The sequence below is a fragment of the Poromitra crassiceps genome (assembly GCF_964638095.1).
Source record: "Poromitra crassiceps genome assembly, chromosome: 8".
Classification (NCBI taxonomy): domain Eukaryota; kingdom Metazoa; phylum Chordata; class Actinopteri; order Beryciformes; family Melamphaidae; genus Poromitra; species Poromitra crassiceps.
The window spans coordinates 1,878,291-1,901,405 of record NC_139629.1 but is presented as its reverse complement, the minus strand read 5'-3'; the positions used below and the strand labels follow the sequence as shown (position 1 = coordinate 1,901,405).

Sequence of the window (23,115 nt, the reverse complement as noted above, 5' to 3'; positions counted from 1 at the left end):
CCATTATGTATCAATCCAATTAATACTCAATGCTTCTTCTAACTTTAAATAAAGAAAACCCTCTGCAAGAAATTATCTGCTTATTTTTGTGACACATTCAACTGTTTTCTATATGTGCTACAAAATGAGGTCCTGCACATAAGGGAACTGGACTTAAGTCGGACAGAGTGGGATCCTTTTCAGTCCAGCACAATCTCATTATGCAGGGTCCCATCAGCATTCACCTGCATCTAATGATTAAAAAGGCACATGATTATAGTTATAAACACACATTGAGCACGTAATCATTGTAATTATTGTCTCACATTGTCCTGAAAATCGGTGTTCCATGAAACGGCCCAGTAGAGTGGCTGGCTACCACTGAACCTTGTGTCAAATCAAACAAAAGCAAATCGTTTTCTGCAGGCCTTCTGAGGTGTTTTCTTGGCACCTCACAGTCTTCCCTCCACCTCCTCTTCCTGGCTTCACGTTCTGCTTGTCACTGTGAGCAGCAGGCTGTGGATGAAGCTGAAGGAAAGGTAGGTGAGAAAAAGACAGCAGGTCCATTATTATTGGATGGAGGTAAGTAGGGTTAACCACAACACAGATCACACCTGTCATGCGTTCCTTGTGCAGGTGAGAATGAGATGTGCAAAAAGAAAAATACTAATCTTCAAAATACTATGATTCATATTGGGTCCAAGATATAAACAATCAAACAGAACACCAAAGCATATTCACAAGACTATGAAACAATGTAACACTAACCACACAGGTGGCTTATCTCGGTCATTTCTAAACGGTTAAGCTTATAGGCTATCAGATAAACAGTTTATTATGAAAATTGTTTGTATCATACATCATGCCCCCTAATAATGAAACGTACTGTATTAGTAACATAATTGGGCTCCAGAAAATTCCACTGTGAAATAAATCTATACATTTGTACCACATAGTTATGATTTTTAAAGTAAAAGATGAAAGCTGCTGAGAGTCTCTCTCTCCCTCTCTCAATTCAATTCAAAAGGGCTTTATTGGCATGATAAGGTGCGTCTTACATTGCCAAAGTATACATAATAATTACAAAAGCAAAAAAAAACAAAAAACAAGACAGTATTCACACACACACACCGTCAGACCGCAGACCAACAATGCAAAAATGGCCGCTTAGAACAGATCGGAAAGCGCTCTGCAGCCAATCAGAGAAAGACAGCGATAGCTGCTTATCCCCATCCCCATTTAATCAGATCTACGTTTTCCTAGGACCAAGGAGGGACAAAGCTAAACAGGCTCTTGAGGAGGAGCTTACAGCCGTGTGCTGCACAACCTGAGAACGCATTACAGATCGCAACTAGCTGGTTAGCAGCAACCGCGAAAAACAAGTTATTTTTAGTTTATCGCTACAAGACATGAGCGATAACGAGAAAGGTTACGGCGAGCGGGTATGTATGAACTTTGCAAATGCGTTTTCTTCGAATGTTTTTCAGTTGAATGAAATTTAGCTAACGTTACCATGTTGTAGTAGCTAATGTCGGTTAGCTGTAGGTAACGTTTTCAAATCGAAACCAGTCATTCATTGAATTGCCAATTGTTTGTAAAAATGTAACGTAGCGTTAAATTAGATAACGTAGAGGCGGGTTTGATATGAATCAATTATAGCGCAAATTTGCCCCAGTAACTGTACATTTGACGTGAACGTGGTTGTGCACAGATCACGTCGTAGGCTAATGCTAGCAGGGCTAATGCTAGCAGGGCAGGCCCACGCATGGGCCCAGCAGGCCCAATCTGCACACAGAGCACCCAGTGCCAAAATAATGTGTGGTGGCTGATGGCGCGCGCACTAAACGTAAACGTTGTCTAGCTAACGCGATGATAAAGACTCGGTGGATAATCGAATGTACGTTAACGTTATGTTATTTTTAATTTTCGGCCAACTAGCTTTTCATAGCGTAGCGTTAATTGCTAGCTAATGCTTACTTTATTTATTTAACGTTAATTTCAACTAACGTTAGGTAAATAGCATATGCTGCATAGATAGCAAACTAGCTAGATTGTGAGGATAATTCAATACAGTCGGTGTTAAGAAGCTATCGTTACGGACGACAACAGTTATTTAATTTGATCCGATAGGAAGAAGCCATGTCGGTTTATTTTAACGTTACTCGTGCCGTGGCGCAGCAGTGTGTGTCAATCAAGTTAATGGCGGTGTGTTGAGCATTTGATCAACAAGAAATAACCTTAAAAGGGGTGGCTTGAATTTCCTAAAGCCTATCCCAAACAAACACAGATACGTCGTTTCTATTCATTTGGATTAGTTCTAACGCGACCATGCAAGACTGGAGTAAATCTTGATAACATTACAATTACATTACTTAGCTGCAACTAAGAGGCAGCTCAGAGGAAGAAGAGAAAAACCCGTTCTGATACAATGCCTTCCTCAGTTAGCATGCACAAAACAGCTGTGTAATTGGTATCAGCAAACACACCATTTGCCCTTCTGTGCAATCTCCCTTCTCCACACCTGTATAGCATTCACAGGCCAAAATAAGAGTGATGCGTGGACAAAACAATCAAATCATAATGTAACAAGTTCACCATAGGAGGCTCTCAATGGCATTTGTCGGCTTTGTCTCTGGTATCACTCCTTTTGAGATTTGGCATGGAGAACAGAGCCTGTACAGACAGGCAATTGATAGATTTGATGTAACGTCTAATTCTGAGATGTAGCTACTATCTTGGTTTGATCAAACAGAATTGAACCTTTTTTCCATACATCAATTTTGTTACTGGCTGAGAAAGACATTGCTGCAGAAACACATTTTGTTAGGTTTGTGTGGACAAAAGTACACTTTTACAGACAAGTGTGCATATATCACATTGGGTTTGTGCTCTGCAGTTTGCACTGCAATAGGCTTACATATTTTTGTCACCATTATTTCTGTTTTCCAGGCATTATGGTTAGGCTAGATTTTTAATCTCCATGCACCCCCCAGTGGCATGGAGTGTAAATGAATTAATGTTCTTAAACTTCATTTGCAACTAGTGTACCGACAACTTAGGTTATGTGTTGAAGATTTGCTCCCAAACGTTTTGCGTTCTTTGTAGCACTAAAGATGTAACTAAATACAAATTGATGGCACCAACTTATTTATCCTTTTTGGGTTACCTCAATGTCCAGATTTATTGATAAAGTGGAAGTTCTGTTTGTGGGGTTCGTTCTTGAATAAGCATTATTCACATAGCATATATTTTTTTAAATGTATACACAACATTTAACAGGTTTTGACTTAATTTTTGTATTATGTGCTCTGAAACATTCCCATGCATGCCATAAGATCACAGCAACAATACAAGTTTAATGAGGGTGCAGTTATGATTGTAGTCATATATTCTTCATCCTTTCTTTTTCATTAAGGTTAAGGTTGGACGAAGAAAAATGCGGAAGAAGTCTCATGTCCTGTTTATTTTGAATAATATGAAGCTCAGATGTGTGCAGCAGAATTTGTGAATGCATGCTAAAACATGACGAGGGAAGAAGTTTGGGCAGAGTGTGAGATGTGGGAAGTAAGAAGATGTAAGAAATGTGAAGAAAGAAGAATTAAATGAAGTAATGAAGTAATGAAGTTAAGGAAGTAATCGGGCATAAGGTCACTGCTAAGTAATTTCTAGTCTGTTTCTCAAATGCGTGCATGTTCCCTTTATTGAATACTGTACATTACTTTAAATCATTGAATTTTTTTAATCAACCTGCAGATTTCTCTTGTTTATTCATTATTGTTATTTGCATTGGCTAATTTAATGATATTACTGTCATACTATCCATGGCTACTTAAAATAGCATTAACCTGCATTCCTAAATCCAGTACAGGCTATTCAAAATTCTTCTCTTTTCTGCACTCACAGGATAGCCTAATTCTTTACTAAGTTGTAGTCTAAAGGCAAATTTCATGGGTTACTATCTCATTGATGCTGACAAGACGCGTGCTGGTGTGTGTGTGGTTCGTTCAGGAGTCTCGCTCCCGATCCAGGAGCGTGAGTCACCGGGGCTCGGGGAAGTCGGCAAGCCGCTCCCCGGCCCGCTCGGCTGCACGCTCCAAAGATGGCTCCCGGCACTCCCGTTCCAAATCACGCTCCCGTTCCAGGTCCAAGTCTGGGTGAGTGGGGGTCTGGCTGAGTGGGTGGGGGGTGGGGGTCTGGCTGAGTGGGTGGGGGTCTGGCTGAGTGGGTGGGGGGCTGAATCAAAGGAAACAAAACATTGAACGATTCAGCTACTCTTGCAGAATAAATGACAGCACTTATGTTTTTTAAGTTAAAAAAAGTGTTAGATATAGTCACTGGTGAAGGCCGGAGGGCTGAAAAAGTAACTTCTCTATTGTGTGCGACATATTTTCAACTCTTTTTAAAACCCCAAATGTTTCTGCTTCGCTGTGGGGTCAGTTGATTTGAGTGACAGCTAATGCTAGAGTAATGGAATAGAATAGCCATAGAAGCCTTTATAAAGTTCTTCTGCCGGGGGCATGGTGGCTCAGTGGTAGAGCTGTCGCCTCACAGCTAGAAGGTCCTGGGTTCGATTTGCACCTGTGAGTGCTGAAGGAATGCGTGCCCGTCCGCATGTCCTCGAGTGCCCACCGCCCGGGTGGGGTCGTCAAAAGGGCCTTTCTGTGTGGAGTTTGCATGTTCTCCCCATGCCCCCTGGGGGTTTCCTTCATATAGGAACCCCTCACCAAAACATGCAATATCCTGGTTGCTAATGTGGTGCCTCCTCTGGTCGTTAGGGGCGCCTGTTCGGAGGGAGGGGAACTGGTTGGAATAGCGTGAACCTCCCACGTGCTATGTCCTACCGGTGAAGCTTCCCCTGTCAGGTGAAAAGAAGCGGCTGGCTAACTGCCCATGTCTCGGAGGAAGCATGGAGCCAGTTTCGGCTCTCCCCAGATCGGCAGAGGGTGGAGTAGCAACCAGGATAAATAAATTAAATTAGCACTAATGAAATGGGATAAAAAATCGTCAAAAAAAAAAAAAGTTCTTCTAAATGTCTTTCTTCCTCTGCAGGTCCCATTCCCACCGTGGCTCCCGCAGGCACTACAGCCGCTCGCGCTCCCGCTCCCGGTCCGCTCGACGCCGCTCTCACAGCCGCTCGTACAGCGGAGAGCGCCGGCGCCGCAGCCACAGCCGCTCACCCATGTCCAACCGCCGCAGGCACATCGGCAACCGTGTAGGTACCCCACGGCCCTGGTGCCCCACGGCCCTGGTGCTCCACGGCCCTGAACACTTGGATGTCCTGTGTTAATGGGGGGCCCTCATTAACACAGGACATCAAAGTAAAAAACAGCAGGCAACAGTTGTGGTTCTGGATTATTGCCTGCAGTTCAAAAGATTCAAACATGATCAGAATCACTTTTATTGCCACAGTATGCAAGTTACATGCGAGGAATTTGTCTTAGTGTCTGTATGCAGCGTAGCGGTCACATCAATATACAGAGATAAGAAGTAGGAAGATAACTAACGGCAATCGCAAGGTTGCAAGTGCAATCAAATCGAGTAAATATATACAATATGTACATGAGTGGTGAAGTGTTCTGTGGATGATAAATATGAATTTACGTTGAATTTACAGACTGAGTTAAATATACGTTAAATAGGCAGTGGATTTACATTATTTGATGATGATTGCGTAGAGGTGATTGTCATCATGTGCCTCTTGGTTTGATGAGACATGTTTTGAACCTTTTGACTTTGCAGGCTGACCCAGATCCTAACTGCTGCCTGGGAGTCTTTGGCCTAAGCTTGTACACCACAGAGCGAGACCTGAGGGAGGTCTTCTCTAAATATGGCCCCCTGGCAGACGTGTGTATCGTCTACGACCAGCAGTCCAGGCGCTCCAGGGGCTTTTCCTTCGTTTACTTTGAGGCCAGAGAGGACGCTAAAGAGGTACGAGGCCTTTGTGACGGAGGCCCTTGTCGGATCTGTTTGTGAAATGTGTGTCTTGCATCTACAAAGTCTCAGGTCTGCATGGGTAATGGACGCGTTTGTTCGTTGTCAGGCAAAGGAACGAGCCAACGGTATGGAGCTGGACGGTCGTAGAATCAGGGTGGACTTCTCCATTACAAAAAGACCTCACACCCCCACCCCTGGAATCTACATGGGCCGACCCACATAGTAAGTTCTCTGAAGAGTAGTGAGTGCATACATCTAATACTATAATTCCAGGACTGACTGACTGACTGTATGTCTGTCCTTCATCTGACTGTATGTCTGTCCTTCATGTATTTCAAGAACCGTTCGTCGGATCGACTACAAAATTGGGGACGTGACTGAGTGCAGTGTCAGGGGGGGGGGGGGGAATTAACACAAGTGTAAATGCAATGCGTCCTCTCAAAACGCATACAGCAACTGCCATACGGAAATACATAATCTTCATCTTCTTTGCAGTTTTATGGCGTTTGGCATCCTTAAATGTTGCCTTACCTCCATTATAAAAATTAAACACCTGAAACTGGCTTACAGACAGGACAAGAACGAGAAAAGTGGCAGGGGCATCAGGGCAACGTGTCCTTTTGATAAAGAAATAGATGCAGTGCTGGGTGATCGGCCATCGTTTTGTCCAGGTGAAGGGGAGGGACGTTCACTGTGCATTTGAGCTTAACAATAACCTCTATTTCCCTGTGCATGTATGCAAACATGCATGCACACGTTCAGGGGGCGTGCGCGTGATGACGTTAGAGCTCGAGAGCAATCTGTTCACCCAAAACGCATGTTAGTGCCAGGTGTAAATGAAATCAGACTGAAGTGATCAAATACAATCTGATGGCAGAAAACACATGTTAATGCCAGGTGTAAATGGCCTCATTGCAGTGCCATGCCAGAGCACCTCGGTGCTTTGAAGCCACCACACTGCGTGAAATCTCCTGTATGACGCGCCGACACTTTCCTCTCCCGTGTGACTTGCCCTCCGACTTTTGGTCGAGAGCCAAATAGCAGTCACTGTCACATGATTGTCACTTAGCCAATCAGCAGTGCCGCTCGTCACTGTCACATGATGGTCGCTTAGCCAATCAGCAGTGCCGCTCGTCACTGTCACATGATGGTCGCTTAGCCAATCAGCAGTGCCGCTCGTCACTGTCACATGATGGTCGCTTAGCCAATCAGCAGTGCCGCTCGTCACTGTCACATGATGGTCGCTTAGCCAATCCGATAAAAGAGGTGGGTTGTAAATTTTTCACAAGATGTCCGGTTCTTACAAACTGTTAACATGTAACCTCAACGGTCATTAAGGACAAATGGGTTTAGTGATAACAAATATTATACAGTGGAATCCGCTTATAGTGATCAACTGCTTATACAGTGCACTCTAATAGTGATCACCTTGGGATGGGTCACATTGATCACTATAAGCAGATTATCTTTTTCTTTATTTCTCATGCAGATTACCATCTAATTGACATTTGTATATGTATTACATGAATGCAGTGCATATAAAGTAATGAAACTGATAGCTCTGTTATTTAACCTACTGAATGTTATTGACTTTAAAGGTTGTAGTTGATTAGGGCTTATTGTTTATTTACTAATATATTCAATTTATTTGTTTTTATTCCCCCCCATATACACACACACACACACTTGAGGCACAGGTACCATTTAAATAAAGTATTGTTTTAGCACTGGTATGGGAACAATACAAACCCTAATTAGTAGGGGTGTCATGATACACTCAGTTTACGATACACGATATTGGGTTTACGATAATGATACGATACGATATTTTAACAATATTTTTTTGCGATCGATTTGTAAGTTGAGGGGGCATCCTCCACGCTAATTTGAGTAATTTCACCATTTTCATCCTCTGTGTCTGTAACGTCCCTTGTCTGTTCAAACAAAGCGATGAAAAGGAGAGCGAGCATGCAAGCAGACGCAGGTCAGTGCCACCATGTTCAGCTTCTTTTTCTCACGATATGAGATTTCATCTCAACGATACATATTGTCACGTTTTGATATCGCGATATATTGTGACATCCCTACTAATTAGTAGTGAATCGGTTCAAGGTCACTAAAAGTGAGTTTTGTTGCCAACAGCACTTTGGACTACACTCCCAATGCCCTCGAACATGTTATTCATTTAAGGGCATTGTCAGCCTGAAAGATGGAAAGAAATCTATCATTAGAAAAGGGCATTGTCATTGTCTTTTAAGGGCATTGTCATCCAGAAAGATGGAAAGAAATATATCATTAGAAAAGGGTGATAACTTAGGATTTTATGGTCATGCGGAATAGAAATTGCCTTGACCTTTTTCCTTTTCTAATGAATGAACCTAAAAGCAGCTAGAAAATGCACACAGGGAAAGCCCATGCTGTGTCGGGACGCTATGCTAATGTCGCCAAATTTGGACAAAATGAATGTTGGTGTGAATGTAACGGGGTATGTATCCGCGGGGTCTTGAAAAGTATCAAATTGATCAATCAATTTAGGGCAAAATGAAGTCCCTTAAAGTATGAAAAAGTCTTAATTGCCATTTGATGAGCTATTCAATGTTGTAGCTATTGTGCTGATTGTGTTAAATGAGCATATATCGTCTCATCGATCGCAGACCCCTGAATTGAATCAAAATCGTATCATGACAGAGTTTGTGATATCAGCAAATATCTTATCGTTATCCAAAGAATTTATATAATATCGTATCGTGATTAAACTTGTGATTTACACCCCTATCGCTGATGTGACAAAAGTCTTAAAATATATTGAAAACGTCTTTAAAAAAAGGTCATAAAAGGTATTGAATTTAACTTCAGGATTCCTGCATACGCCCTGATGTAAGCCCTGATGTAATACACCCTGATGTAAGGCACGTTGTCACTTATAGCCCTGATTTAAGGCACGTTGTCACTTTTTATTAAGCCTCCGCCGGCGATAGCTGAGCCGGAGGCATTATGGTTTCGGGTTGTCCGTCCGTCGTTAACGCGATATCTCAGAATTTGTAACCTAAATGGTTTCTTAATTGTAACATAGGCCTAGAGAAATCATTCTGTTTTGGATTGGGGTGGATCTTGCGTGGGACTCTTACATCACCTCACAGCTTGGTTTTCACTTTGAGTGTGGAAGAGGCTGTCTGAGAGAGCCAAGTCATCAAAAACAAACAATCCTAACCTCAAAATTAAAACGGAATTGAGGAAAAAAAAATAGGGATGCACGATATATCGGCAATCGTATCAGCCGATGTTAGTCATTTTTTAACATCGGTCAGATGTTGCAATGTTAATATCGGTTATCATTATCAGCCAAATTCTTCACATTGATATGAAATAATGCAGTAAATCTATGATTTATGGGCTTTTCCAAAGGCTTTGCAAATAAAGAAATGAAAAGAAATTAACTTTTTCAAATTCAGTGTTAACATGTGTTTTTCAGTATGTACAAAATGTGATGATCATAAAAATTTGGTTTTATACAGATCATATCGACATCGGTAAATATCGGTTATCGGCCATAACAGCAATGTTCGGCATCGGCCAAAATTTTCATATCGGTGCATCCCTAAAAAAAAATGCAACTGAATTTGGTGGGGGTGGGGTTAACTAATTTCATATGGCCCTACTAATATGCATACTTAAACATTTGTTTTATCGCAAGTCCTATCGCCATCGCAATATTGAACAATGTTATTGCACATGAGACAGTCTAATGTGGCATGGTCTTCTTCCGGTCTAGTGGTGGAGGCGGGCCAAGTGGTCCACGACGTCATTCACGTGACTACGACCGTGGTTACGATCGCGGATACGACAGAGGTGGCTACGATCGCTACGATGACAGGGAATACTACAACAACAGATCACAAAGGTACCTGCTTCCTCAATGCTCAACCAATAACCTGTGGATCTTTACTGCTAGAATGGATCGACTTTTGATTGCCCGCCCAGTTGCATCCAAGATCTCCTGATTTGACAAACTAGCGTAACTGCGGAAACTTGAGGATTTTGTGCGTCTTGTTTCAGACGACGATCTCCTTCCCCATACTACCGAGGAGGAGGAGGAGGAGGAGGAAATTACCGGTCTCGGTCCCGATCCCGGTCCTATTCTCCCCGTAAGTCTTTTTATTTTATTTTATTAATGTGTTATAAATGTTTGCGAATGATTGGTTACATTGAAGCACTCAGTTGTTTGCAATGTTGTGAGGTTCCCTAATGACTGTTTTATTTCACAGGTCGTTATTGAACATCGCTGTCAAGTAACATCCCCTTCCCTTCCCAAGCACATGGTGAAACTCTGTCCTAGAGAACGGAAATGGATTAATTTCAGAGTAGATGTTCTTTATTAAGGTGACCATGTAACTTTTGTTAGCAAGTGTACATGACCAATATGTGTAAGTGTATACTGAGATCGGTTGTAAAGTGGTATGTCATATTTGAAATGACTTGAGCTGTCCTCTTTCGTGTTTTTAATTTTAAATGTATGGACCACATATGCCATACATGTTTTTTTCTATACACATTTTTGCTTGAGTGTACGAACTCACCATGTTTGAATCAATCGTGAATGGGATTAAAGGAAAATGTCATTCTTTTTCCACTTTTTTGACTCATGTTCTTCATTACATCTTATGTGGTTTATCCTTGCAATAGGAAATGACCTAAAGTATCTTAAATGTCCCAATCTGTAAATGCTGTGTGGGGCCCTCTGCCCAAATGCTGTTGTCCCACCATTGGCTTTGTTTACATAACAAATTATTTCAATATATTTTTTACCCTCTGAAATGTGTTGTCTGATCTTTTTATATGATAATTTATGACAAGTTTATTTGATGGCAAAACATGCATTTTGAGTAATAGATTTGACCTTGGTAATATTAGAACACTGAAGCAAAATGCATCGAAAGCTTAAAAAATAGAATATGAAGCATATTGATGGTCAAATCATTTGATGGTATCTTCACAGCACAGGTCTCATGTTTGATCACTTGGAAAACCTCGGTGCTGCTAAACGCATTTGTATGGATAACTTTGAACACATTGTGTGACATTTAAAAGCAAATTATTTGAAATGCATACAGAGAATGGCTGAGGCAATACATTTCAGACAATTGTTTGCTAAATACAAAAAACGTCTGCTGCCCTATATATAAATATAATGGGTATCAAAATTAGATCAATTTGTGTATAACGGAGGTATTGGCCTGAAGGTTTTATGAGGATAGTTGTTGCATGTACAATGTTAGTGGCTGAATCCCTATAGGTAAATGTACACTAGTCATGTCTACTGGGAAACAATATTAGGGGAATTGCGTATTCCCAGACTGAAATGTCACTGGCTTGTCAGTCTGACAAATGTTTTGAACAAGAAAATAAATTAATGATAAAGGAAAAAACTTTTCAACTTATACTTTACCCAACGCTGTGGTATTACATTCTTAACTCTTCTGTGCCACTCTCCATGTGGTATGACTGGGTATGACGAGCTCAGCCCTGCCCAGGCCTGTGTGACTAGACGAGCTCAGCCCTGCCCAGGCCTGTGTGACTGAGGGACTGAAGTACAACATCACCCCCTACTGGCCGTGGCCACAGAGAAACCCTTGTTGCTTCCAACATACAGCACATGATATAACTGGCAAACTGCATGACCTTGCACTTTCTTCAAGGGCACTTAGTTTGTATAGTTTTGAATTTACTGCACAATATAAGGGCATCAACAGAGGAATTATTCTATGGGAAAGGTTTCAAAATGTAACTTTCAGAGTTGGAAAAGTATTCAAACTAATGGATAAAATTGTATTGTAGAGAGATCAAATGAGTAGCATCTGCATCCCTTCCAAGTTGATATAAAATAACATTTAAAACAAATAATTTGCTGCTGTGTCGGCACACTGAGCTCAATGGGCATAAATGTCCCGGAAAGAAAGTAAACAAATCCCAAGTTTGGATTAATATTTCTTCTACCCTGTAATTATTCATTTGAGAGAAAGAAAAAAGTTAAATTGTAGAATTGGTTTGCTATTGTGATGGCAACATTATCTAAAATGCTTTAGTAAATAATAGTGATCATGAGAACAGTTCAAATTGATGATTATTTAAATCATAAAACATGTTCAGTCAATAATTGTGAAATTAATTTTGCAGTGATTTTGGTAAATGAATTGAATAGTAGTCTAAAATGAACGAGATGATTGGATGAAACCGTCATCTCTGGAACAGGTTAGGGGCTTGTGTGTGCGTGTGCCGTGTCGTGGCCTGTCAACAGAAAAGTAACTAAATAGTTGTTTTGTAAATAGGCCCCAGCTCGGACATTCCTCTGTTCACACTCGGATCAGATGTAAACAAGACGTGCGTGTTAGGAAGTCTCTCCACAACAGTAGGGGTGGCAGTAATGTTCCAAGGCATAGGCAAGTCACATGTAGAAACAACTCAAGGCTCCTCCCCTCCGTGTAGCCTAGTGCAGTGGTTCTCAAATGGGGCTCCCAGCCAACAGGGGGGTAATTTATTTTTGCTATAATTCCATTCATAAGTAACACTAGCCTCAACGCGGCGAGACTCATCAGTCTGAAGGAAGAGGAAGAATGACTGATGAGTCTTGCGTTGAGACTAAAGTAACACTGACTATTTTGGTCATGGGTTTCTTATCATATGGGGGACAGTGAGACAAAATCCTATCAAATGGGGGTCCGCGGTCTAATCTTTGTCAGTTTAGGGGTTCCTCATGTGAAAGTATTTGAGAACCACTGGCCTAGTGTAGGTAGAAGAAGATGACACTGAAGAATCCCCTCAGTCACAATAAACATTATTTTCCCCAATTAGAGACTATGTTGTAGTAGGCTATATCATATTTCTATCACAAGTCATGCCTTTAGGTGCTATACCCAAAAAGGGGAAATAGTGTGTGATGCCATAGCATGTCTGTCGCCTTGTTTGAGCTCAGACTGACAGACTGGTACTGCAGTTAGGGTACTAACTGTACCTGATGCAGGCTCTCATCCACAACGCTATGGACCGGTTTCAAATGAGGTCAAGTGTCAACTAGCCTGCCTGTCAATTTCCTGAAAAATAAAGTTTGATGAGTTTGACATTTTACAACTCGACCAATAAACACAATCCATTTAAATTGTGGTCATAACACTGTGTTCATTGGCTTACATCTGTGCCCTGGACTCATAGTGGCTCCCAAGGTGTAGCCCCGGGGGCCCTCCAGGGGGTCCCATCAGGTTTGAGCAAAGATGAGGAAGAGTTTCACTATCATTTCACCCACAACGTCAGCATAATGAGAGCATTGCACAAGGACTGTTTTGATTATAGGTTTCACTTTCCCCACTGCTGCTAAACACTTATGCAAAACCACTAAGTCAACTTCAGAATTTGGGGATTCTCGGATTAAAATCTAAATTGAATGGGCGTCCAAAGGTCTAAATGAGGGTCTATTCTCGGCGAGGTGATAGACCTATGTTGCTGCTCATAAAGACAAACTGTGGGGATCAGTGACACTGCTTGCTCCTACAAGTACAGTGACAACGACTTGAATGTTACAGACAGTAGCCTTTTCATTGGCCATGCAGCCTGGAGAGACCCAAGGCACAGCCCATATTATGATTTGATGAAATGAGCCCTCTTCCTCCTTTTAGCCCAGCCCTTATTGCTGCATGTACCCAATGATCATCATGCCTCTCTCATACCCTGGCTGTCCCTGGTGCACTTTCTATACTGAAAGCACGAGTGATCCAGCCCACATGCGCCTCCAAACTCGTTTTCCCCTCATATTGTAAAGGAGATTTCATTTAGAGGCGGTGCTTATTGGCTCCAGAGTAGCGTCGTAACGACACTTTTTTCTCTCCAATCCCCGTTAAAAGAGTTTGACCAGGGGCAGAGTTGGTGCTGGGGGGTCGCCTAGCCTAGTATTTCCTGGGGGGGTGATTGCTGTTTTTTTCTCTCTCTCCCAGCAGATTTTTCTATTTTATTTTTTATTTTATTATTATTAATATTATTTTTCTATTTCTCTGAATAGCGTCTCCCTCCGTAAGATTTGGTACCGTGCGAGATTTTTTCCCCTTTCAGATCATGAACAAACTATATGTTGGGAATTTAAGTCCTTCGGTCACTGTCGAGGACTTGAAGCAGCTCTTTGGGGAGAGGAAGCTGCCAGTGGCCGACCAGGTCCTACTGAAATCCGGCTATGCTTTTGTGGACTTCCCCGACCAGAACTGGGCCATAAAGGCTATTGAGACTCTTTCTGGTAAGTGTGGATTTGATAACTACACGGGGTGATGCTGCGGTGACAGAAGAAGCCACAGCGAGTCTAAAGTGGGCAGGTTAAAACACAATAGATTAGTGAGAGAAAAGGGAAATGTTAAGAATTGCCTTTTACTCCTCTATATGTTTTGCTCGGGACAGTGTTGGGGGTTTGCGATCCCCACCAGTGCCACCAGAGTTGAGATGATCGCTCAGTCACCATGGGTCCAACACACATTGGGGCAAATGATAGATCATAGGACGCACTCACGGCTTTACTGCCCTGTGTGCATAAACAAAACACGACTCGTAACGCAATTAACGCGCACAACAACCTATATTTCGGAGATCCCGATACTGCGGGGCGCTAGTTTGCAATCACCCACTGGAATGTATGGGATGGTCTGATGGTTCGGGTAGGCATAATTATTTTTCACTTATTTTTTATCTTGATTTTATTGAAAAGAGCAGAGCGAAGGGACCGGGGAAAACTTGCCAAAAGCATGTTCCTATGCTGTCTGGGTATGTTTTTACGAGGTGTCTTGGGGGTGGGTGATGGGGGTCCGGAGGAAAGGGCTAATAAACAGGTAGCTGCTGAGGGGGGACGAGGTGAGACGCCAATTCCGTGCTGCGCCAGGCCACTTTATACACATCATAGTAGTAACGAAAGCCATGTTCCAGCTCGCTGTCTGTGCAGCACGGATAGCACTCCGGCTTCAGACACACGCAGAAACACCTACCTACATAAGAATACAAGTCATTCTTCTGCTTTGATCTGGCATTCTTTTACTGCGAGCGAGAGAGAAAAAACACTCCTCATTTGCAATGTGAGGGTTTGTGGGAGTGGAAAGCATGGCTGCCCAGCCCCCCCATACTACTACTACTACTCTATAAGCTTATCATGCTTCATTTTGGCGCCGATTTCCTGCAAATGTGATTGACAAAATGTCACACGGCGAACATTTTTATTAATCAAACCATGCCCACTTGATCCGCCGCAGTAGGCTACGCGTCACACGCCCATTTCAAGTTGTTTTGAAGGGGTTGTTACATTGTTGCACATTGACTGATGGTGTGAGGCGCCTACTTGTGAAGTGATTCAAAGTAGCTGTACGTTAGTTAGGCCTACCGGTCATGTCAGCTTGTATTGATACTTTCATGCTGGAGCTAACAGTTAATACACTCTCCATTTTCCTCCCTACAGGTAAAGTTGAATTACACGGGAAGGTGATCGAGGTAGACTACTCCGTTCCCAAAAAACTAAGGTAGGCCTAATAATGATGTACACACACACACACACACACACACACACACACACACACACACACACACACACACACACACACACACACACACACACACACACACACACACACACACTATACATTTTGTCATACACGTAGCTATATTTTTGTCCCATGGCAGTTTGCCCTGTAGGCTTCCACTGTGAAATGTAGGGGGGGTTTTCCCCTCTTCACCTGGCTGCTTCAGCTTGTGTGTTTCTGCAGGCAAATCAATATGTTATTATCGGCACATACTTCATACTCTTACTCCCCCCCCCCCCCCCCCCCCACACACACACACACAGTGCATACACTAAATTAGTGTATCTGAGATTCATAGCTTGGATCTCCCATATGAGCTAACTTTACATGAGGCTACAATTCATAATTGCACCCCCCCCCAGGCCGTTTATATCCAATTTGAGTATGCCTGCAGGAAACTTTGATTTCACACTGCAATGTACTATGATTTGCATACTAATCAAATGAGCATTTCATTTGGTTAGTGTGCGTGTGTGTGTGTGTGTGTGTGTGTGTGTGTGTGTGTGTGTGTGTGTGTGTGTGTGTGTGTGTGTGTGTGTGTGTGTGTGTGTGTGTGTGTGTGGGCGGTTGTGTGTGTGTGTGTGTGTGTGTGTGTGTGTGTGTGTGTATGAAAGCGAGAGGAGGAAGATTGTCAGCCAATCTATAGCCCTGTTCGAAACCGGTCCCTCCCTATTACAGAAATAGTGGACTAAAATACCGTAGTGTGTTGGCCATTTTGTTCTAGTATCTGAATTCTCACTTGTTAATTTGATTCACTATATAGTCCACTATAAAATAGCCACAATGCGTTACCGTTTCGGGTGAACAGAGAATGTACCCTACATTTTCTCCCATATACCACAATGCAACGCTATCGTGTTTACCAAAGAAGAAGAGTGAGTATAGTGTCCGAAAACCTGTTTGATCATTCCCCATATAGTTCACTATAGGATCAACACTACATATAGTTCACTATAGGATCAACACTACATATAGTTCACTATAGGATCAACACTACATATAGTTCACTATAGGATCAACACTACATATAGTTCACTATAGGATCAACACTACATATAGTTCACTATAGGATCAACACTACATATAGTTCACTATAGGATCAACACTACATATAGTTCACTATAGGATCAACACTACATATAGTTCACTATAGGATCAACACTACATATAGTTCACTATAGGATCAACACTACATATAGTTCACTATAGGATCAACACTACATATAGTTCACTATAGGATAAGCACTACATATAGTTCACTATAGGATCAACACTACATATAGTTCACTATAGGATCAACACTACATATAGTTCACTATAGGATCAACACTACATATAGTTCACTATAGGATCAACACTACATATAGTTCACTATAGGATAAGCACTACACGGGGGATAGTGAGTGAGTGAACCATTCCCAACACGGAAACTCTACAATCCCACTTTTCCTCCATCACGGCCCATCCTGCACATGCAGCCTGCAGCCTCCAGGCATGCAGCCTGCAGCAGCTTCTCATTGATTGAAACCATAATAAAAAGCCATAAGCATTTGCCTGTGCGTAATGGCCATAAAACATAATGATCCCTCCATGGTGGCAGTTGATATCTGCTCCCTCTACACATAGAGACCCTGGATCTTTTCCTAACAATCTTTTTGGGTGTAGGAAACAGTACATTGCGTGACAAAAAGGTAAATATTCAAGCCCCTTGTGGACTGTGGAGGAACACGTGACCCTTGCTTTATGCGCCTCCAGCCCAGTCCCCCCTCCCCCCCCCCCCCTCTTGTGCAGGCTAGACTCCCCTGCATGCAGCTCAGCTCTGGCCTGTTTGCAGCTCTGGCCTGTTTGCAGGGCCACACTCAGCAAAACGATCAGATTTAAAATAGGAAATTATGTTAGTTAGTTGCTGTCATTTGACTGGATTTGGAGCTATTCTGTAGGCTGCGTGGAGTGGAGTGCAAGCCTGTGCCAGTCCCCACAGCAATATGCACACACACACGTAGGCCGTGGACATGTTGGAGAGCCTCGTAATGGCTGCCATGATGCAAGGGCAAATCAAATGGCCATACATGTGGCTGTGTGCCGTGTGTGTGTGTGTGTGTGCACTCAGCACTCTGTAGGCCCGTGGGAGCTGCATACTACGGCCCCTATCGTTGCATCGGCGCAGTTTCTAGGCCGAGCGGCAGGCGCAGATCAAAGCAGTGGGCGTGGAAAGGCGCACTTGATATCGTCGTGCTGGCGCTAGATGCAGCCCAAAGCATTACAACCACGCCTTTTAGGCGTAAAATTATGCACCGTCATGCTCATTGGATAAGTGCAATAAACGAATCGCACGCTTGCCTTTTTAGCTCCAATTCCAGTGATCCCGCAAAACCAGACGAAAGCCAAACGCTCTGCCCCCCCCCCCCCTCTCTTCATCCAGCCTGTCTGTCTGCATTATAGGCTATTATTCCATATTATTATGCTTCTCAAACCAATCTAACTGCAGTTTCAATACTGCAAGCATGTAAATACGCTACACTATAGCAAGATCAAAGTGAAAATAATGTACTAAACGCATCAGCTAGAAAAATATAGCCTATTAGATTGGTGAAAGTTTGTCCAGAAAGATATCGTTTTCTCTCCCCTGCTGCAGGTAGAATGATGCACATAAATATACCCTACATTATGTAAAGTCATTGCATAAATGTGTTTTTATTGTAAAACTAAATGTGGAGTAGGGCGAAGTTATTGGAGCGCACATCACAGTATAGCAGATGACAGTAGAAGCTTCCGAAGCGCGTTCCGCTGTCACTTACCTAAATCACGTTAAATCCACACAGGGTATATATAGGCTCAAGAGGACATATATGTTTCACATAGGGTGGTGTTTCATTTCATGTTTTATTTGGTCCAATATTGAAATGTTCGACAATTGCAGGTTGTCTTACCATTACACATTATTTTAGATCTACCTTTTATATCTATTTCGGCTCTATTTAGTAGCGAAATGGAGGACCCAATTGCATGCTGGGAGTGGACATTCACAGGCAGTAAACTTACAACTGCTATTTCCTATGGGAAGCTGGGTGCTGCGTGGCTGCTATGTGTTGTGTCTGTTTGAGCGAGGGAGTCAGAGAGAGAGAGAGAAGGGTGACTCAGAGGCAGAAGAGCACTGGCGCACTGAATACGCCTGGTTTCAGAGAGAGACAGAGAAGGGTGACAGGGGAGAGGCACAAGTGCACTGGCGCAGTGAATAGGCCTGGTTTTCAAAGGCGCAAAGCGCTAAATTTAAGGCAGGTGCCAAGATATCAGTACGCCGAGATTTAAGGCCGACACGCCCACTTTGGCCCATTCTGGGGCTGCGCCACGCCCATTCGGCCTAAAGCGCATTTGGCAGCCTAAAGCCATATTGATATCGTCCCAAAACAGGCGCAAGGCACGTTTTTTTGCGTTTAAGGCCCGTTTTAGCGCCGAAGGCTTGTGGGAGAATAGGGCCCTACATGTGTGTTGAGAAAGGCCTTTAGCGTGATCTTCATCTTCGGCCACGGTTGAGTTAGTGAAGTCAAAATGTTGATATTCAATGATGTAGGCAGTGTTCATTTTGAAATGCACCAGGGAATCTGTGAAATTGGGCGAAATTGTGTGTGAAAGTGTAGGTGCAACCCATGTAGAAAGCCTGTATGTGTGTGTGAGTTAGCCCAGAGGGCACTGAGCTCTGTTATGCGGTTTTATTTGATATTGTAAAAAAAAGTTCAAAGTTTTTGTGCTGATAATGTTTTTCCACGTTCAGGCTTGACATTGAGTGCTGCAAAAAGCTGGTCAGCTATTGTTTACATTTATCCCACATAGAGAAGTGGAGTTGTTTTGTTGTCCTTTATTCAACACACAGAAATATTTACGTTGATTTAGAATTGACCGTTTAAAAAGCCTATTTAATTTGTCCCTCGGCGCGGAATATAATTGTCTTAAATTTGAGACGTTCAGTTGATGCAAGTTTAGATGATGTGATCCTGATTAATAGCTATCAAATGTCCATGCTGCTCTAGCTGCTAACATAAAAAAAAAATCATAATTGAGAAGTGACTAATAGGTCTCCTCATAGAAATTATATTTCCTCTCTGTGTTTGCTCTATTCATCTAATATCACACATTCTTGCACGTAAATAATAATGGTGGTCATTTTTCCAGGTATTCTTATCTGGTTTTGGTGTATGCATGTATGTATGTGTATGTATGTAATTTATGTATGTATATGACCATAGGGAAGTCTAGCTGAACATAGCATGAGGAATGAACCAATCAGCAGTTTGGGTTTTCTCAGTCAGGAAGCTCCCTCTGTGTGGGCTCATGTTTCATCTTGAGGCCCACTGCCTTCTTGTTTCTTGGCGTTTGCTGTGTGTGAAGTCTGCTGTTTGTTTTCCACTTGTCTTTTGTTGTGTAATGTCTTAGGCAGTGATGGGTATGGCGAAATTGACAATTAAATTAGCTCTATTTTTAGCTTTTTAGCTCTAACTTAGATTCTGGAAAGAGCTGGGCCTTTTAAGTGCAATTACTGGACTAAGATATTAACCGATTTGATTTTGATATTCGGATTTTGATTTTGAAATATTAAGTTGATTCAAAATGATCATCTTGTCTATGTTGGATTCATTTTAAAAAGCGGTAAACTAGCTTTTTGGTTTAATTTGTAAAAGCTTTTGAAGCTTCTTTTCTCAGTATATGCAGAATAATTAAGTTCACATTATCGATCATGTTCAAAATATGTTTTAAATTATAAGGATTTTTTAAATCAAAATTGGTTGATGCGGTTATGAGCAGTATTAATAATAATGTAGGTTATTGAATTGATTGAAATGTTGCATATTTTGATATTTGTGATTGTGAGTAAAGCCTAAAATAAAATGTTTGGCATATATAATTTAATTGTCATAATCATCTGAGCTTCTTGCATAATTGCAGGTGTAAGATATAAACTATTATATCTTCTGATTTACTGAAATAATTCCAAAGAACACACTTACACTAGAGAAAACAAATTAAATCTTTGGTGGCAGTTGTATCTATAATGATTATGAATAATTCCTTAATTTATATTGGCTACATTTCATTAGAATATGCATTGTTTGACATATTCTGAAAGAGATTTCTCTCACTAACGACTGATCAATATAACCGACGTGAATGTAATATTGAATGTAATGAGTTTGAGAATGAAACTGAGTTTGTTAGCCTAAAGCTAATTATTCTTCCTGATGTATTTTTGCTGCTGTATTTTATTAATGATGATTTACGCTGCCACCAAAAATTGTTTAAAAAAGTGTTCTTCTTTTTCAATAACACGGTTACATCACCTGCTGCACGTCTTCATCTTTTGAGTTGAAATGTCTTGAAGTTTTAACAGGACATTCTGAGTCTCTGCCAGTGCGACACAGTGACAGTGTGTCACACGCAGTGACAGTGTGTCACGACACACAGTGACAGTGTGTCAATGACAAATGTATTTCCAATTGTTCTAATTGTTCAAGAGCAAGCAGGATATAACTTGGTGTTAACTGAGTGATGCTGGTGCTACGTAAATTATGCAGCATTGATTGGCTAGATGAAAGGTGGAGGAGATGTGAGATCAACAGCTATAACAACACCTGAAGGCAGTTATAGTATATATTTATATATTTAGATGACAAAGCCAGACTTGCCTGGCATGATTATGCTGAAGAAACCAATTGATGGATGAAATCTGATGACTAACTGTTTCATCACATGCCAGGGAGTTTCATTACAACAAACATACGTTGAACTGTCGTGTGGTATCCACAGGGATATAAGTATATACAGTAGTTATAATGAAGTGAAACATAGTTTTGATCAAGCTAAATTGACTGCTAGACCTGTTTGTTCCAAAAGAGGTATATCAACCAAGATATGGGTGTTAACATCTGCATTGCACCACATGTTTTGTCAATGCAGACTGAGTCATAACGGCGAAATACGATAGCCATCAGGCATCAGTTGATCCACTCCGAATCCATTAATACTCCCCAGCTGATCGCGGGTGTGTGTGTGGGGGGGAGGGACAGCAGGAGGCGCTGCCCTGCTCCTCTCGCAGCCTCTCTCCACTGCCCCCTCCTCCTGGGTCCTAAAGCCCCCTCACCTCACCTGTCTGTGAGGAGGACTCGCTCAAAAAAGGGAGCGAGGGGAACAGATGACTCTGTATGCCTCAGGTGTCCCCTCAACAATCTTCATGTTGTGCCCTGTTGCTCGGTCTGCCTCAGGCTTTGGACTCAGGAGGGAGGAGGGGGGAGGGGAGGTGCGTTTAGGCTTTGGATTCAGGAGGGAGGGGGGGGAGGGGAGGTGGGTTTAGGCTTTGGACTCAGGAGGGAGGAGGGGGGAGGGGAGGTGCGTTTAGGCTTTGGTCTCAGGAGGGAGGAGGGGGGAGGGGAGGTGGGTTTAGGCTTTGGACTCAGGAGGGACGAGGGGGGAGGGGAGGTGCGTTTAGGCTTTGGACTCAGGAGGGAGGAGGGGGGAGGGGAGGTGGGTTTAGGCTTTGGACTCAGGAGGGACGAGGGGGGAGGGGAGGTGCGTTTAGGCTTTGGACTCAGGAGGGAGGAGGGGGGAGGGGAGGTGCGTTTAGGCTTTGGACTCAGGAGGGAGGGGGGGGAGGGGAGGTGCGTTTAGGCTTTGGTCTCAGGAGGGAGGAGGGGGGAGGGGAGGTGCGTTTAGGCTTTGGTCTCAGGAGGGAGGAGGGGGGAGGGGAGGTGCGTTTAGGCTTTGGACTCAGGAGGGAGGGGGGAGGGGAGGTGCGTTTAGGCTTTGGACTCAGGAGGCAGGAGGGGGAGGGGAGGTGCGTTTAGGCTTTGGACTCAGGAGGGAGGAGGAGGGAGGGGAGGTGCGTTTAGGCTTTGGACTCAGGAGGGAGGGGGGGGAGGGGAGGTGCGTTTAGGCTTTGGACTCAGGAGGGACGGGGGGGAGGGGAGGTGCGTTTAGGCTTTGGACTCAGGAGGGAGGAGGAGGGAGGGGAGGTGCGTTTAGGCTTTGGACTCAGGAGGGAGGAGGGGGGAGGGGAGGTGCGTTTAGGCTTTGGACTCAGGAGGGAGGGGGGGGAGGGGAGGTGCGTTTAGGCTTTGGTCTCAGGAGGGAGGAGGGGGGAGGGGAGGTGCGTTTAGGCTTTGGTCTCAGGAGGGAGGAGGGGGGAGGGGAGGTGCGTTTAGGCTTTGGACTCAGGAGGGAGGGGGGGGAGGGGAGGTGCGTTTAGGCTTTGGACTCAGGAGGGAGGGGGGGAGGGGAGGTGCGTTTAGGCTTTGGACTCAGGAGGGAGGAGGAGGGAGGGGAGGTGCGTTTAGGCTTTGGACTCAGGAGGGAGGGGGGGGAGGGGAGGTGCGTTTAAGCTTTGGACTCAGGAGGGACGGGGGGGAGGGGAGGTGCGTTTAGGCTTTGGACTCAGGAGGGAGGAGGGGGGAGGGGAGGTGCGTTTAGGCTTTGGACTCAGGAGAGAGGACGGGGGGGGAGGTGCGTTTAGGCTTTGGACTCAGGAGGGAGGAGGGGGGAGGGGAGGTGCGTTTAGGCTTTGGATTCAGGAGGGAGGGGGGGGAGGGGAGGTGCATTTAGGCTTTGGACTCAGGAGGGA

At 43.3% G+C, this 23,115-nt stretch overlaps 1 protein-coding gene across 2 annotated transcripts; it reads left to right on the top strand.

Moving 5' to 3' along the window:
• Positions 1-1,281: 1,281 nt before the first annotated feature.
• Positions 1,282-10,745, top strand: tra2b (transformer 2 beta homolog). Of its 2 annotated transcripts, XM_083641481.1 has the most exons (9): positions 1,282-1,421; positions 3,988-4,133; positions 5,029-5,191; positions 5,719-5,907; positions 6,020-6,135; positions 7,862-7,897; positions 9,686-9,814; positions 9,970-10,058; positions 10,179-10,745. In XM_083641481.1, exons 1-9 carry the CDS (start codon positions 1,389-1,391, stop codon positions 10,187-10,189), a joined length of 912 nt encoding a protein of 303 aa, XP_083497607.1. In that variant the 5' UTR covers positions 1,282-1,388; the 3' UTR covers positions 10,190-10,745. The 2 variants fall into 2 exon arrangements, with proteins under 2 accessions (XP_083497607.1, XP_083497608.1); XM_083641482.1 differs by lacking the exon at positions 7,862-7,897 and having other exon boundaries at positions 10,179-10,744.
• Positions 10,746-23,115: the final 12,370 nt, after the last annotated feature.